This window comes from Xiphophorus couchianus, chromosome 3, assembly GCF_001444195.1.
Source record: "Xiphophorus couchianus chromosome 3, X_couchianus-1.0, whole genome shotgun sequence".
Lineage (NCBI taxonomy): Eukaryota > Metazoa > Chordata > Actinopteri > Cyprinodontiformes > Poeciliidae > Xiphophorus > Xiphophorus couchianus.
This window is the reverse complement of record NC_040230.1, coordinates 15,391,104-15,408,974: the sequence shown is the minus strand read 5'-3', so window position 1 is coordinate 15,408,974 and position 17,871 is coordinate 15,391,104. Positions and strand designations below refer to the sequence as shown.

The following is a 17,871-nucleotide window of genomic DNA, read 5'->3' as shown; positions in this document are numbered from 1 at the left end:
TGAGAGGTGTGGTGTGGAAGAAAAAACTCCTCAAAGTTGGCTGTAGCATAAACAAAGGTGGTTTATTAGGCCTCCTTCAGCACAGCATGGCTCACAGACAAGACAAAAATGACATCTTCTCAAGCTTTCTCCCTCTTTTGGCTCAGCCAACAGTCCTCTTATATACTGTTGTCCCCACCTTCTCAATTAACTGCCCAGCCAATCAAAGTCCGGCAAACATGGACCTTTCTATAAAAGAGCTGGGTTTGAGGCGGGCCTCCTCTTTGGTAGGTTCCAAGATGGCCGCTACAAGGACACACCCAAAAGGTAACAAACATTTCACAAACAAAAGGATCACATACACATTCTAGAATTTAAATGTTACAGAAAATATTATTGCTTCTTAACATTTACTCACTTCTTCCCCCTCTGGTTTACAAAACTCAGGTAAACGAGAAAGGTAGTCAGCAATAAGATTTTTCTTACCTGGACAATGCTGTATGGTGAACTGGTATGGCTGAAGGGCGAGGCACCAACGTAATATACGGGCATTCTGATGCTGCTTGGAATGCATCCACTTCAGAGGTCTGTGATCAGTTTGCAGAGTAAACTCCCTTCCTAGGAGATAATATTTTAAAGAGTCCAAAGCCCACTTTATTGCAAGTCCTTCCTTTTCTACTGTGGAGTACTTTTTCTCCCGGTCAAAAAGTTTTTTACTTAAGAAAAGGACAGGTTTCTCTTCACCAGCTTCTCCCTGAGCTAGCACTGCTCCAAGACCAACATTTGAAGCGTCCACTTGAACAATAAACGGCTCGGAAAAGTTAGGACTCTGTAAAACAGGAGCTTGACAAATCAGTTTCTTTAAAGATTGAAATGCATGTTCACAGTCCTCCTTCCACATAATTTTAGAAGTAGACCTTTTTGTCAACTCAGTCAGAGGGGCTGCCAAAGTTGAGAAATGGGGTATAAATCTTCTATACCACCCAACTAAGCCCAAAAATGATCTCACTTGCTTCTTTGTTTGAGGTCTGGGAATCGTTTGAATGGCTCTTACTTTTTCAAGTTGTGGCTTTATCTGTCCATGGCCAACAAGGTAGCCCAGATATGTTACTTCTTCTTGTGCCCATGCACACTTGTTCACATTCAGAGTGAGACCAGCATTCTGGATCCTTGCCATTACCACCTTTAGATGTTGTAGGTGATTCTCCCAAGTTTCACTGTAGATCACAACATCATCCAGGTAGGCAGCAGCAAACTTTGAACAGTCACTAAGAATAATGTCCATCAACCTTTGAAAGGTAGCTGGTGCTCCATGAAGACCAAATGGTAGAACCGTGTAATGAAATAAACCCATTCCTGGAATCTGAAAGGCTGTGTATTCCTTACAGGATGGATCTAAAGGCACTTGCCAGTAACCCTTACATAAATCTAATGTTGTGATGTATTTGGCTTTCCCCAGTCTTTCCAGTAGCTCGTCAATGCGTGGCATGGGATAAGAATCAAAACAGGAAATGCTGTTTAACTTTCTTAAGTCAGAACAAAAACGTAGTTGATTTGAGTCTTTTTTAGGAACCAACACAATGGGATTTGACCACTCACTTCTTGATGGCTCTATAACTCCCATTTCCAGCATCATCTGGACCTCTTTTTTCAGTGGATCCATCATTCTTTCTGGAATCCGGTAAGGCTTAAGACGAACAGGTGTTGTATCTTTCAAAGTTATTTTGTGTGTTATAATTTCAGTTCGCCCAGGTACATCTGCAAACAGGGATGGAAAAGACTGTTTAATCTCACCCAGCTGTTGCCACTGATCAGGAGTCAGATGCTTAGGAGCCTTTTCAGATTTGGTCAATTCTCTGCATGGACTCATTTCAGCTTCCCCATCTTTCAACACAGCACTGTCTTCTGGCTGAACATCTTGTACCATCAGGATCTGCTTCACATCCATTTCTGGAACATTTCTTTCATGATACTCCTTTAATAGATTTACATGAAGCAGTTGCTTTGACTTTTGTTTTTCTGGACAGATAATTTCATAAGTCACTGGTCCTGCTCTTCTAACCACAGTGTAGGGTCCTTGCCATTTAGCAAGCAACTTACTTGGCCCACTGGGCAAGAGTACTAAGACTTTCTGGCCAGTCTTCAGCTCTCTTTCACGGGCACGTCTGTCGTACCATACCTTTTGCTTATGTTGAGCCTTCTCCATATGATCTTTAACTTGTTCTCTGTACTTTTCCAGGTTGTCTCTCATCTGAAGTATGTAGGAGATGATGTTTGTTGGTGAAGCCGCTTCACTGGACCCTGATGCCACTCCAGCCACCCAGTTCTCCTTCAGCATGTCCAAAGGGCCTCTAACCTGTCTTCCATAAAGCAACTCAAAAGGAGAAAAACCAGTTGAGGCTTGTGGTACTTCTCTGTAAGCAAACAAAAGGAAAGGCAACCATTTATCCCAGTTTTTGCCAGCATCATCAATAAACTTTCTCAACATTTGCTTTAATGTACCATTAAATCGTTCTACCAAACCATCAGTTTCTGGATGGTATGGAGTAGTCCGAATACCTTTTACACCCAGTTGATCATAAAGAGTTTTCATCACCTGTGACATGAAATTGGTACCCTGATCTGTCAGAATCTCCTTTGGGATACCAACTCTGGAGAAAAGGTCTACTAAACACCGAACAATGTGTTTAACCTGCAGAGAACGTAATGGATAAACATCTGGATATCTGGTTGCATAATCACAGATGACTAATGCATATTTATAGCCATTACTGCTCTTAGGTAAAGGACCTATGATATCCATGGCGATTCTCTCGTAAGGAACACTCATTATAGGTAATGTCTGCAACTGGGCACGGTCTGAAACTTTAGTAGGGGCCACCAGCTGACAGTCATGACATGTTTTGCAGTATTCAACTACATCTTTATATAATCCTGGCCAATAAAAACGTTGGGCAACACGATTATAAGTTTTTGCCTGTCCTAAGTGCCCTGACCACGGTATAGTGTGACCCAAATGCAGAATTACTGAACGGTATTCTTTTGGCACAACAAGTCTGGGTTCATCAATGTCTGCTAGATACAAAAGTTTATCCCTTATAATGAAAGGCTCTCCTGCTAAACTTTTAAACTCAGCAGCACTCTCTTTTCCACCATCTTTATATGCTTTATTAAAGAGAGGTTTCAAAGATGGATCATTTTCTTGTCTCTCTTTAAAGTTATTAGGAATTTTCCACTGGAAATCAATACATGGAGTTAATGGCAATGCAGGTTCAGGGTGTTTTGACCTGCTTTTGTTCCTATTTTTCTCCTGTCTACGCTGTCGTTTTGATTTCCTGATTTTGTTTCCTACTTCATACAGATCATCATCTACATCTGGCAGAGGTTCTAAACCCTTTTTCATGGAACGTGTGGTGACAGCACAGGAAGAAGCCACCGAGTTTTCTTGAACCAAACTGTCTAGGATTGGTAAATCTTCTCCTAGGATAACATCATATGCTAACTGATTCAAAACTCCAACAGTCAACATAAAAGCTTGTCCTTCAACATTAATAGTGACATCAGCAGTTGGATACTCTTTCTGACATCCATGAACACAAGTAATGTTTACCGGTTTGTTAAAGTTAGGCAGTACATTACTCAACAAGGATGATTTCACCAGAGTTTGTGAGCTACCTGTGTCTGCAAGAGCTTTTACAGCTTTGCCATTTATCACCACATCAACTACATATTTATGTGGAATCATGTCATCAGAAAGTTCATAATTATGTTCTTTGGAAGGTACCACACATAACTCTACTGACTTACTTTTTCTTAATGGACATAAAGAAGCTTTGTGACCAGGCTGCTGACAATAGTAACAAATGAGACCATACTTTAGTCCAGACTGTGTATACTTCTTACCACCCCTCTTGTCCAAGTTGTCAGCCTTAGTTGCACCTGGAGGTTTTACCTCCATAGACCTTGGTCTCTCAGTCTCTCTTGACTTAAAAGGTTCTCTGTGAGCAGCCAGGTAACGTTCAGCCAGGTCTGCCGCTTCTTCTCCAGTCTTTGGATTGTTCTCCTTCACCCATGTGCGGACGTCTGGTTGAAGCACACGAAGATACTGCTCCAAAATGATTGTTTCCCCAATCTCTTCTTTACTCCGACTGTCAGGCCGCATCCATCGCTTGTAGAGTCCCTTTATCCGACCGTAGGTTTCACGTACACTCTCCCCCACTGGAACACTGATGCTTCGAAACCGGAATCTGTAGGTCTCTTCTGTTACATTAAACTTAGACAACACAGCAGCTTTAATAGCGTCATAAGAGTCAGATTGGTCCTCATCCATTCCAGCATATGCCTCAAGGGCTTTTCCAGTCAATAATGTGACCACTCTAGCAGCCCATTCAGCTGGTTGCCATCCCCATGTTTTAGCAATGCGTTCAAAACGTATGAAAAAACTTTCAGGATCCTCACCCTCATTAAAGTCAGGTATTCTCGGATCACCTCCACGGGTTGGTTCCACTCTTTGTGCTGGAGCTCCTTGTGCTATATGCCGCTGGGGCTGAGATGGAGAATGAGGTTCAGCTTGGTAATCAGAGGCTCCTTGGACTTCCTCTGTTGCAGACAGCTGAGACAGTGTCCTAGTCTCTCGCTTTGGGAAAGCTGCTTCTGTAGAAATGCCAGTCTCGATAGACAGCTCATGTTCAGCATAAACATCACTTCGCAGTTTTGGCATGTTACTGCGCAACTGTTTAATCTGATCAAACAGTATTGCTTCTGTTCGTTTAGAACGTCGCATAAATTCTCTTATTTCATCAAAGATGTCAGATTCAGAATGTTCTTTACTCACAGCACCAACTGTGGTCTGCTTAGGCCGCACAACCGGTTCAAAAATGTCTTCCCCAGCCATGGCTCCTTCAGGTAATGAATCCGGCTCTGCTGGTCCTCCGCTTTGTCCTTCTTCCATCTCAGAAAGGGGGCTTTTCTTTGTCCCACGAGTTCTACCACGTCCTACTCCTCTCATTTAGCCTGTCGTCTTCCTTCATTCACAGGCGTAAACCATCCCACTTCTGACACCACTGTTACACTGAGAGGTGTGGTGTGGAAGAAAAAACTCCTCAAAGTTGGCTGTAGCATAAACAAAGGTGGTTTATTAGGCCTCCTTCAGCACAGCATGGCTCACAGACAAGACAAAAATGACATCTTCTCAAGCTTTCTCCCTCTTTTGGCTCAGCCAACAGTCCTCTTATATACTGTTTTCCCCACCTTCTCAATTAACTGCCCAGCCAATCAAAGTCCGGCAAACATGGGCCTTTCTATAAAAGAGCTGGGTTTGAGGCGGGCCTCCTCTTTGGTAGGTTCCAAGATGGCCGCTACAAGGACACACCCAAAAGGTAACAAACATTTCACAAACAAAAGGATCACATACACATTCTAGAATTTAAATGTTACAAAAAATATTATTGCTTCTTAACAATGTGCCAGACGTTTGAGTATCAATGGTGTCATGTGAAACTGTGGGAATGAGTGATCTGGCATGTGTGCCTTATTGTTTCACATTAGATATAAACAGTGATGGCATAGCTACTTTGAAAAAGTACCTTTAATCGAATTACTGATTACTTGATTTGGAAAGTAAAGTTACATTAAAAGTAACTTTTTTAGTTACTTTCAGCAGCTGTTGACAATAATGTTTCACCACCTGTGAAAATTACACTGACCTATGCCAATATGTAATCACAAGTTATTGTATGATGGTAACATCAACTATGTGTCTCTACCTTTAAGGTTGAACTGAAGGGAAGATTGTTTAATGGTTACAACAGTACAAAAAAAAAACAAACGAGGAGGCCGCTCAATCAGAAAGCGTGGTTTTCCCGACGTGCTTTCTGAGGGGAAATTACGGAGGGAAATCCCAAAATAACTGCGTGTGAAGCCAACGGGCAACTGATGGGACGGCACAATTGGTTCACAACTCCTCAGTCAGTTCAATGTGTCAACTATAAATATTTACTTTAATCTGTCTTTACTGTCACTGGTGGAAAAAAAAATCACCATTTAAAATAACCCATAGCCTAGTGGGGGGGGGGGGCATAAAGCCTGGTAGCCCGCCAGGCTGATAAAACACTGGGAGAAACTCTGAATTCTGTCTATAGCTCTGGTTGTAAGCGGGACCCTGTCCACATCACCATTTATAAATAGAAACATTCTGTGTTTATATTTCTAAGCGATCTTTAGGCTGCTCTTGGTCCTATCCCTCACCTAGGACCCGTTTGCCCCGGCAGACCCGACCCAAATGGAGGCACCAGGCCTCCGATGGTTCCTAGGATCACAGGGACACTCAAACCCATCCACCACGATAAGGTGGCAGCCCACGGAGGGGAAAAAACAAAGCCAGAAACAGTTCCCTGCTCTGAACTGAACTGATCTGGAGAGAGGCCAGAAGGTGGCGCTCTGGTGTTTCTAACTACCTTTAGTTAGAAACTAAGCTTTTTGTTTTCTCATTTATTTTTCTCTCCATAGAAGCTACACCTGGTCTGGCGCTGATTAGCGGTGGTTGCTTCCTGGAAAAGGGCATTGGCTGACATGATGCGGCCATCAACTAACTGTTCTCCATCTCCTTTTCATTTCCACAAACATGGAAAGTTCTCCTGATCAGTTGACCTGTTGTTGTGTCTCTCCTCTGTCTTCTCTCAGGCTCCAGTCGGTCATGGCAGATGGCTGCTGGTACTGAGCCCAGGTCTGGTTCTGCTGGAGGTTTCTTCCTGGTTGAGGAGAGTTCTTCCTCTCCACTGTCACAACACGCATGCTCTGTATGAGGGACTGCTGTAAAGTCAACAACTCAACACAAGCGATTTGCTGTCGCCCCCTGCTGGTCAGATGGAGTGAATGCCATAAGTAATGACTCCATACAATCTGTTGGGTTTTACTTGGTACGAACTTTTTAAACTACTTTATAATTAAGTGAACCTAATGAATTGATAACTTGGATCAATAGTAATCTGACTAAATTGAAATGACTTTTTGTAAAATGCCTTGACGACGACATTGTTGTGAATTAACATTATAATTAAGCTTTTAACTTTTTGATATCTACTTTTGGGGTTTTGTATGTTTTGGTATCTAGTTTTGGGAGTTTGAATGTTTTGATATCTACTTTTGGGGTTTTGAACTTTCTTGTATTGGTTGTTGGGGTTTTTTGTTTGTTTTTTTATATTGTTTATTGGCAGGGCTCATTTGTTATTTTGAAAGTTCAATTTTATATATTTCCAATTCACAACAAATGTCATCTCAATGCACTTTGAAGTAATTTTAGTTCAATCACATGTACTCCAATTACTAGTACAATAAGCTCAGCTGATTATTAAAGTAGTTTAAAAAGTTTGTTCCAAACAAAACCCAGCAGATTGTATGGAGTCATTACTTACAGCATTCACTCCATCTGACCAGCAGGGGGCGACAGCAAATCACTTGTGTTGAGTCATTGACTTTACAGCAGTCCCTCATACAGAGCATGCATGTAGCGACAGTGGAGAAGAACACTACCCTCTACCAGGAAGAAACCTCCAGCAGAACCAGAACTGGGCTCAGTACCGGCAGCCATCTGCCATGACAGACTGGAGCCTGAGAGAAGACAGAGGAGAGACACAACAACAGGTCAACTGATCAGGAGAACTTTCCATGTTCATGGAAATGAAAAGGAGACGGAGAACGGTTAGGTGATGGCCGCATCATGTCAGACAATGCCCCTCTCCAGGAAGCAACCACCGCTAATCAACGCCAGACCAGGTGTAGCTTCTATGGACAGAAAAATAACTGAGAAAACAAAAGCAGTTGAAATAAATAATGTAGTAGAAACAGAAAATGACAAACAGCAGCATAAATACAGACAGATCACAATAAACCAGTCTAAGCCTTCTCATAATAAATGCCATAACCATGGTAACGCTAAAATGATGCAAGAACATTCTCAAAAATCAATATTAAATTCTAACATTTAACACTGAAATTGGAAATCATTTTACATGTCTAAAATAAATAAAAACAAAACTTATTATGAAGTCTCTAAACAAAATTATCCATAAAACAAGAAAATAAAACAATGGCTGCTTGAGGTCAAAGAACCAGACTGAAGACTTATCCAGTTTTTGGTAAAAAAAAAAAAAAAAAGAAAAAAAAAGATATACTGAAGTACTGAAGATATACTTTGATAAATGTTTTAAGTTCAGTCATTTTCCTCTGTGTGCTGATGGGGGAGATGAATGACGAAATCCAAGACAAAAACAGAGATGATCCAGGAGGATTCCTGCAGCACAACAGGACAGAAGAACAGGACAGAAAGACAACAAGTCGGGTGCAGTTTTACGGTCAAACCGCATAACTCTGAAATCATCACTTTTCAAAAACTCAAAAGACCTCTTAAATGACTTTGTTAATAATCTTTATAATGGATTCCATACACATATTTGACTAAAGAATCCAAGTTTGGTTGGTTAGTTTTCACACCTTTACCCGTCGGTAGGGTTCATTTTCGCACAAACCTGACCGAAGGGCAATTAACCTCTTGCCCGTCGGTAAGATTCGTTTTCGCACAAACCTGACCGAAGGGCAACTAAATCCCTTACCCGTCGGTAGGGTTCGGTTTCGCACAAACCCGACCGAAGGGCAACTAATCCCTTACCCGTCGGTAGGGTTCGTTTTTGCACAAACCCGACCGAAGGGCAACTAATCCCTTACCCGTCGATAGGGTTCGTTTTCACACAAACCCAACCGAAGGGCAACTCTTAACCCTTTGGCACCCTGTTGGGATGGTTTTCGCACACCTGGCCGAATTGTGTGTGGAAACAAACTCCGAACCCACAACCTTTTATTACGTTTCGGTTACCCCTTTTTGGTAACCAAAAGGATTTTGGTTACCCTTTTTTAACCAAGACCACAACTCCTACATTTCAAATATCCTACCGTGTTTTTCTTGCGTGAAGCTTTGTGCATGGAATGCATCGACCCCTTCGTTGTACTCGCTTGTTGCTAAAGTCCTTGAACTCATCCGATGACTTCATAGCCTTGAGGAGTGGTTACCGGAAGTACCAAACCACATTTCCTGGCGTTGTATTCACATTCCTACCTTTCACAGTCCGAGGCCATCTGGTGTCTTCAGAGTCGTCGTTCCATCTCAACAAAAGCTGTTGATCGGCTTCCATATCTTCCCGGTCCATATACCATAGCTTCCTGGTCCATATACCATGTCCGTATACCATAGCTTCCCGGTTTATATACCGTAGCTTCCCGGTTTATATACCATGTGGTGTTAAGAAGGCCTTAAATTCTCAACCATGAGCTCAAAACTATCATTCACCACCATAGACACTGAAGATGCATGTGGTGACAGGGGAGAAAAAACTTCCCTTTAACAGGAAGATTTACCAAAAAACCAAACTGCAGTTATCAAACATTGATTAAAAGTTATGTGAGCTGAAGCAGAGATTCACACTGAAGACATATGTTGTGTCAGTGGATAGGAAAAACTTCCCTTTAACAGGAAGAGTTTCCAAAAAAAGACTTCCCTTTAACAGGAAGACTTTCCAAGAGAAAACAAGTGAACAATGCACTAGGTAAGTAAGCTTAAGCAATGCCTCCTACTAAGGATTCATGTGAAAAGACTTTCCAAAATAAGGTTAATATTGAACCAATTATTTAAATTGGTTAAAAGTTAAGCTAATGCAACAAGTCGTACTGAGGATCCCATCTGGTGACAGTGGAGAGGAAAAACTTTCCTTTACAGGAAGACTTTCCAAAAAAACTAAACACTGCACCAATTTAAATTTGTTAAGTAAGCTCAGTCAATGCCTCATAATCAACATGCATGTTGTGACAAGAGAAAGGACAGACTTCCCTTTAACAAGAAGACATTCCAAAAAAAATAAAATAAATACCGGTTATCAAACATTGACTAAAAGTTATGAAAGTTTAAGCAATGCCTCACGTTGAGAATACATGTGGTGACAGTGGAGAGGAAACACTTCCCTTTAACAGGAAGACTTTCCAAAAATGAAGACTACCCTTTAACAGGAAGACTTTCCAAATAAGGTTAACACTAGACCAATTATTTGGTTAAAAGTTAAGCTAAAGCAATGACTTGTACTGAATATTCATCTGGTAACAATGGAAAGGAAAGACTTCCCTTTAACAGGAAAACTTTCAAAATAATAATAATAATTAAACACTATGAATTATTTAAATTCATTAAAAGAAAAGTAAGCTCAAGCAAGGCATCCTACTGAGGATGCAAGTTGTGACTGTGGAAAGGAAAAGCTTCCCTTTAACAGGAAGACTTTCCGAAATGAGGCCAACACTGCACCAGTTATTTTAATTGGTTAACAGTTAAGTAAGCTAAATCAATGCCTCATATTTAGAATGAATGTAGTGACAGTGGAGAAAATAAACTTCCCTTTAACAGGAAGAATCCTCCAGCAGAACCAGAAGTTGGCTCTGTATGAAAGACCATCTGTCACTACCCCCAGGGGATTTGAAAGGACAGAATCAAGAGAGAGACAGAAAAAAAGAGCTGCTCCAGGAGTGTTTCTATAGGAGAAAAGAGCATTAGTTGTAGTAGAAGCTGTTTTGGTTTCTTTATCTAGGAGAAAAAAAAAGTTATTTGCAACAAAAGGTCTGCCAGTTGCTTAGTCTAGGAGAAAAAAATGGGTTAAAACAAACTTAAACGCTGAAGGTAAGGTCCAACTCGATCCTCTTCAGAAGGAAAACATGGAGTTCATCTGAAAAGATGCAAATAAAAGATGGTGGATTACAGTGTGACCATTACCTCTGTGACCTCCGGCCTGCAGCTCCAGGAGATCTGTCTGTTGTCCGTCATCATCGTCGTCCAGAAAAAATGAAGTCAAATGACGAAATTGCACGAGGCCACGCGTTGTTTCGGCATTAAAACAAATCGGTTTTCACGTTTAAATTGAACGTAAATTAAATTTGTTTGAGTTATTGAATTATTAAAAGTATGGACAATAAATTTCAAACTATATATTAAATAGGTACAAAAAATAAAAAATGTATGTATGTTGAAATAAAAAGACCTCATCTTCACCCAAAAATCACTGAATCACTTCTTACAGCCTCCAAACTGTATTTGCCAAATCCTCGGCCTTCTTTCTTTCACATCATAACTGAGCTTTAAGCCAGGAACTTCAGATTGTAGATATCAGAGTCTAGTTACACCTAAACCTCCACAGGTCAAAAGACCACAGCAAAAGCTTCAAACAATACTAAAACCCCATAGACTGGAGGATTTGCAGCAGCAGATTCCTTCTCAGCTCATTGACTCTCATCAGAGAATAAAACCAAACCAGCACACCAAGAGGCCTAGCGTTGGCCTTCAACAAACAACATTAGCATCAGCAGCGTAGCAAAACCCGCAACAGCTCCTACCCTGAGTAGTCTTCTGGATCCGCCATTGGAACAGTTCTTTGACTTAACCAACCTTTGATGGGTCGGGCGGATCCGCCAGGCACCTTGTAGGGATTCCTCAGCTTGACGGAAGCGATCCTCAACTTCATTGAAGGGAATCCTCAGCTTGATTGTAGTAAATCCATAATCGATCAACTGCTAGCGATCCTGAACTTGATTGTAGTACATCCATAATCGATCAACTGGTAGCTCCAGATGCCATTATATCTCATTCAAATGTTTCAGGGACGCCAGCAACCAAACAAACCGCCGCCGAGAGGCCACGGTCGGGTCTCTCCTTGTGTGCTGCTCTGTTCAAACACAAAAAATGGCTTCACTAACGTCATCGGTGGAAAAAGACAAACAACTTACAACAAGGTTTCCGAAAAATAACTTACCGTATAACCAACAAAGCGATTTCAAGTATAGCGCTCCCGCGGCCTACTTGCCACCACTGCTGTCTGCTAGTAGGTCAAGTACAAGGCCTCAAACTAGGCCTCGATAAACACTGACACGATTTCAATCGGATCCACAAAAGTTTCAGTCATAAGGCTGGGCGTCCACTCGCATTCCGCTTCTTGGGAGATCATAAAAAATCATTTTTAATCCAGGTCCCAAAGTTCAAGAGCATCAGACCGAGAGTTTCTTGTCTCCGTGCAGCCAGGTACTAGCAGGATCTTTTTAAAACGCTCAGGTAGAAGGTGCGACATATTTTTTATCCAGAATGGCGCATGCGCGTCACTCTCATTAATAACAAAAATGGCGCCATAGCCACTGTTGCCAGATTTGACATTTTCACAAGGTAAAACTAAACCTGTAAAACCTGCCCAACTACAAACATGCAGTACGAATCTAAACCTCTAATAAAACTCACGTTAATAGCACTATATATTTTATTCATAATCTATCCCTAATATATGTTTAGAATAATTTAGAGAAACAGCAAAATGTTATATTTATTTTTTTTATAATGTAGGACTGACGATTTTTTTGAGTTTTCAAAATGTAAATTTTTCTCAGAACTAATACAGTTCAATTTAGAGAAACAGTAAAAATGTATACATATATATATATATATATATATATATATATATATATATAATAATTATTTTACTTTATTTATTTACGCGTTAGCGACATCACTGGATATAAAGCGAAGAAAAATATGGTGTTACGAAGGACACAAATATTGTTTTTCAAATCATCAGAGGTTTTGCGAACTGCCGCCCATAAATAGGAAATGTCTACAAAATACATTTGTGTTCTTAACAAATGAAACCAATCTACTGTTTTTTTATAGTTTAAATTCTAAGTAGCTTAAGACGATGTAAAACTAAAAGCATAAAGTACACACTTTTACTAGCAGTTCGTTTTAATAGAAGTTGGGTAGATTTGCCTGATATAAAAGCTATATAATCTTCAGGATTAGCTAAGTAAAGAAATTAATCTTTTATTTTTCTAGTAAACAATGTATTTAAGAGTTAAACTTGGTCATCTGAAGCTATCCCTTTTTCGTCAGGCAGCATCTACGTCGGTAGACGAATTTAATTTACTTCAAGAATGGGCGAAATGAAAATGAAATGAAAAGGTTACTCTTATGTTGTTCCAAAAAAAATGGGCACTATTGCCGTGAAAAGCAATAGTGAAATGCATTTGAGTACCTGAGCGAATAAAGACATAAACTGTTTTAGGTTAGCTTGAAATGATCGACATTGGCATAATTTTAATATTCAGTATAGCCCTGGAGTTGGATTTTCTGTCAGAATCTTTCTCTTTACGGTACAACGTCAGTCACGTGACTATTGCGGAAGTCAACAAAGGAGGCAGGGAGTGTAGCAAGACCGGAACCTTCCTGATGTTTGTTAATTTTTAGACATTTTATAATGTATTTTTTAAGCGGAAACCTAGAGGAAGCCTCAGATCGAATGAAGATCAAAGTATTAATTTACTGAGAGACGATTTTTAGCTGCTTAATCTGAAGAAAAACCAATTTTAATAATGGATAAAGACAATTATGGAGCCTCAAAAGTGAACGTGTTTCTTGTTTTGACTTACGGCATTTTGGTGAGTTTCATGATTTCTGTTGGTTGGTTTAAGTTTTAACCAGATAAAACATATCTGGTTCTAAAAGGTCTGAATGAAAACATGAACATGATCTAGTTGCATTTATTTATTCCGAATCTGCTGCTACTACTTTAGTCAGCTGCTTAGCAAACATGGTGCTTGTGACTTGTTAACTGCATCTGCTTTAGTTTGCACAACAAACTAAAGGCTGTTTTTCGCTGCAGGAAGTATTTCTGATCTAGCAGATTTTACTTCTCAATAAGAAGTGCGCAATAGCAGGTTACTATATACTTTAATGCAGCCAGGAAAAATTGTTGCATCTCATTAGAATGACTCTAAATTTTAGGAGCAGTGTAACACAATATTTTATCAGTTTTCAAGCTAACTTTTTAAAACCGTGGTTTATCATTCCGGCATTTGGTCCATGCTTTGCTATCAATGTTGTTTCATTTGCTTGTTAAGTGTTAGTCAATATCAATTATTTAATTTATGTTGCTGTAATACCACCTCCGTTTAAGTTAAATTATCTTCTGAAAAGAAAACTTATAATACCAATAACTGGCTCAAAATTCTTTATTTTATGTCTTGTTATGAGACAGTTTTCTGCTGGGAAACTCCCATTACTACAGACAGACTGATAGGGTCAGCTGCCCACATCAAGAAAAGGAAAGTCCATAGTTTCTGTGTCCCAGCAGGACAAACCTGTTCAACTGTCAACAAGGTGGACCTGCATGTCTCGAGGCAGATGGTTTTATTGTTCTGGCTAAGCATTGTATATCCATACATTTGTAAGAAGAGTTTAAAACGACTGTTTTATTCTTCTACTTTGTGTTTAGGTGTTTGTTTTGCTGTTCATCTTTATAAAAAGACAAATTATGCACTTTGCCATTAAGTCTCGAAGAGGACCACATGCTCCCATTGGCCACAATGCTCCAAAGGTGGAACACACACACACACACATCACAAACTTGATCCTGTAAAGTATTTTAGTTGTTAATCTACCAGTTTAATGTGTTTTGTTGGTCTTGTAGGAGCTGAAACAAGTAATTGAAGCCAAATTGTGCGAGGTCCAGAAAATCCACTTTGAGCCCCGTCTGTTGTCCCCAGCTGATGACCGACTAACACAGAGACGACAGTCTGGTCAGAGCGTACAGAGCCTGCACACAAGCACTGCAACCATCAGGAATAATACCACTGATAGAAATGTGTTTTGTGTGTTTATGTTTATAGGTTCTGATGACTATCTGTACAGGATGAAAGCACTAGATGCTGTCCGGGACACTGGTAATATCAGTTCTTTCTGTACTTGCAAGAGAAATAATCCCATCTCAAATCAAAATATTTCCGTTGATTTCTTTAGATTTTCCTTTCCGTGAACTGGGTGGCACTCCCACCGCTGTGACGGGAAAAACATTTCGGACCTGGCTGCTGCAGCTGCGAAATTCCCACTGCATGCTTAGAGACAAGCAGAGCTCTCTGATAGACACAGTGTTAGATGGCTACAACAAAGCACGCCATGGGGCTGAGGTCAGCAGTTTCTCTCATCTACTACATTAACCTGAATTGTGTTACCATCAATGATATGATGCATTGTGTTTTGCTACAACAGGAAACCAAATGATAAGTATTTTGTCTGGATTTATAGAAAAGACATGTAGAAACTTTTCATGCTTTACATTGTTCCTGATATAATCATTGTACTTTTATCAGGCTGAAAATTTATGGTTGAATGCAGTGGTGGGTAAAGTATGCAAAAATTGTACTTGAGTAAGAACTACTTCAACATATTTTTCCTCAGGTTAAAATAAGTAAAAAAAAAAAAAAATTTGTAAAAATGCTATAGAAGTACTCAGTAATTGATTATAACATTTAATTCAAATTTTTAAAATGTGAGACCAAAATATAAAGTTATGTTCAAGTTCTAGTATTTTCAAGACTAAAATCCATCCATCCATCCATTTCCTGTTCACCCTTGTCCCTAATGGGGTCGGGAGGTGCTGGTGCCCATCTCCAGCTACGTTCCGGGCGAGAGGCGGGGTTCACCCTGGACAGGTCGCCAGTCTGTCGCAGGGCAACCAAATAAATCCAAAATATTAAAATTTTCCAAATATTTTTTTTCCAGTATAAAACTTTGAAACTAGTGGGTAATAGAGCTGCACAATATTAGAAAATGTTGCCATAGTGATGGTAAAAAGCGTGACAACTACACACACCACCTCTTGTTAAATGTGCACATAATGCTCTTGGTTCTCATCCACAATCATCCTTTGTTAAACTAGAGTTTTCTCATAGTTCTGCAAAAGCCAAACCTTTGTTTTCTTCCTACTGTGTTTTTAGTAGTTTTAATCAAATGTGAAGCATTGTGACTTCTTCAAGGTGCTCTGATAATTTCTTCAATCTGTTTGGAGTTGTGCAGCAGTTATGGTGAAACACATTCACAAAGTGCTGTCATAGAAGCATTTTGTGCAAACAAGCACTTATCAAACTCACTTATCAAACTACAGTGAATTTCTGTCCGTAACGTTGAGGACCGAGTAGTACATGATGGATTCAGTTTTCTCTGATGTTCTACCTGTTTGTGTCCTCAGGCTTTTGGAGAAGCAGAGTTCATCAAGTACCAGGAAGCTCTAACTGAGCTAGCTGCTATGTAAGGAATCACGACCCTTTCCCACACTGCTCCTTCCCAGATTTTGTGTTAATCCCAACACGGAATGTCAATTATGCAGTAAGCAATCTGCTTTTCTGTTCTGTTGCTTCAGCGTGAAGTCTCGCGGCAGTACACTGAGCCAACACCACCAGACTGCAGCCAGAGACCTGACCGCCACCACCGAGCCCAGCAGCCCTTCCTCCTGCTCCTCGTCCCCCACCCAAACCACCTACCTCACATCTGCAGCGCTGCAGCGCAGCAAGAGGCCCAGGAACTTCCTGGAGCTGAAGAACTTCAAAGATAACTACAACACACTAGACAGCACGCTCTGAAATAATTATGGATCTGTTCAAAGGAAAAAGTTTTAAGTCATATACTACTGCCTGTAATCCCAGTGCCTCGCTCACTGTCACCTGACAGTATCAGATTAAACACACTGCCTTCCTATTATGACGTGCACTGCAGAACACTGCATATCAGACTACTGATTCAAACACTGCTATTTGCCTACGTGTGGCACCTTTTCTATTACTGCATGTAAACTGTAAGTGCTAGAATATAACTGATAGTAAGCAGGGTTGACTTGACCAAAAAAAAAATTATAATGCTTATGCAACAGCATAGGACAATCAGTATATATTGCACAATGTACTCACCTATGCAGATATGTTCAAATTAACCACCTAAGTGTATAAAATAATAGTTAATAGCTATGAAATAAACTACTGTATGTGCATTTTTCTATCATGAAAGAAAACACTGTTTATGCCAGTCATTTTTATGTTTATGTATGTTTCTATGTTGTTCCTTTGAGCCATATATATATATTTTTTACTTCCTTTAAGCCTCGTCTTACAAAAGCCATATAATTCAGGAACTGTATTGATTAAGTGCCTCTTTTTTGATCAATTATCTTTATTGACCAGTATTTTAGTGTTTTAATATGTGATGGGGTTGAGGTATGACTTCAGGGGAAGACTGTTAACTGTTTAGTCTTACAAATTATCCTGCTGATATGAGAAGCATCTATTTTTTAATTGTTAGACTTATCTAAGTTTGAGTACTTTTTATTTCTTGTGGTGCTTATGAATACATGCTGCCATGCAAAAAAGGCAATACTGTCATGTTGCATAATATGCTTAACATAATAAGCAGTAAATTCTTAACTGAAATATTCATTTCTTGCCATCTTCTTTTGTTATAGAGTCTGCACAATTTCAAAATGCAGAATGACACATTTCTCTCAAACACAAACATCGTTACAAAGACTTTCAAGTCGTTCAGTGAATTTGTTGTTATAGAGGCAGCAGCATTCTACTTGTCACAGCAAGTAGGAAGCAACTTCCTGCCTCAGAAAAGATGTAGTTTCGTAATTAATCTGTGTATGTATTCTTAAAGACATTTCTATTCAAAAATAAATGTCGTTTATAAAGTGTCTGAAAAGATTTTAATCAAAAAGTATTTATAAATACTACTTCCAATTGCATGTAATTTACTACTTTAAAATAATCCAATATAAACATTTTTATCTATATTGAAAATGAATAGAAAGAGTAAATAAGACACAGATCCGGGTTAATTTATCCTCAAATTTTACTCCCAATTCGCACTAGAAATCATTAAACGGGTGCAGAGGTATTTTTGCAATGTTTGAGTTTGTCATAGTAGCATTTTGTAGTGAGAGAAGTGTCCAGCAGAGGTCGCCCTCATCATTTTAATCTACCAGTGTGACTGGAATGAAA

General features: G+C 39.7%; 2 protein-coding genes across 4 annotated transcripts; one reads left to right on the top strand and one right to left on the bottom strand.

Moving 5' to 3' along the window:
• Nucleotides 1–43: 43 nt before the first annotated feature.
• Nucleotides 44–5,435, bottom strand: LOC114142043 (uncharacterized). 2 transcript variants are annotated; one of them, XM_028013061.1, is made up of 3 exons: nt 5,230–5,435; nt 2,045–5,091; nt 44–1,162 (listed from the first exon to the last, which is right to left on the bottom strand). In XM_028013061.1, exons 2-3 carry the CDS (start codon nt 4,985–4,987, stop codon nt 383–385), a joined length of 3,723 nt encoding a protein of 1,240 aa, XP_027868862.1. In that variant the 5' UTR covers nt 4,988–5,091; nt 5,230–5,435; the 3' UTR covers nt 44–382. The 2 variants fall into 2 exon arrangements, with proteins under 2 accessions (XP_027868862.1, XP_027868861.1); XM_028013060.1 differs by having other exon boundaries at nt 44–5,091.
• A 7,775-nt stretch (nt 5,436–13,210) lies between these two features.
• ltap1 (lipid transport auxiliary protein 1) lies at nt 13,211–17,301 on the top strand. 2 transcript variants are annotated; one of them, XM_028013624.1, is made up of 8 exons: nt 13,211–13,482; nt 14,082–14,203; nt 14,319–14,420; nt 14,514–14,622; nt 14,713–14,766; nt 14,843–15,009; nt 16,071–16,129; nt 16,242–17,301. In XM_028013624.1, exons 3-8 carry the CDS (start codon nt 14,358–14,360, stop codon nt 16,459–16,461), a joined length of 672 nt encoding a protein of 223 aa, XP_027869425.1. In that variant the 5' UTR covers nt 13,211–13,482; nt 14,082–14,203; nt 14,319–14,357; the 3' UTR covers nt 16,462–17,301. The 2 variants fall into 2 exon arrangements, with proteins under 2 accessions (XP_027869425.1, XP_027869423.1); XM_028013622.1 differs by lacking the exon at nt 14,082–14,203.
• The last annotated feature ends 570 nt before the right edge of the window (nt 17,302–17,871 follow it).

Coding starts and splice junctions, on each gene's coding strand:
- ltap1 (XM_028013622.1), top strand. CDS start 13,417: ATGGATAAAGACAATTATGGAGCCTCAAAAGTGAACGTGTTTCTTGTT. Junction 14,421..14,513: donor TTGGCCACAATGCTCCAAAG/GTGGAACACACA, acceptor TTGGTCTTGTAG/GAGCTGAAACAAGTAATTGA. Junction 14,767..14,842: donor AGATGCTGTCCGGGACACTG/GTAATATCAGTT, acceptor TGATTTCTTTAG/ATTTTCCTTTCCGTGAACTG.
- LOC114142043 (XM_028013060.1), bottom strand. CDS start 4,987: ATGAGAGGAGTAGGACGTGGTAGAACTCGTGGGACAAAGAAAAGCCCC.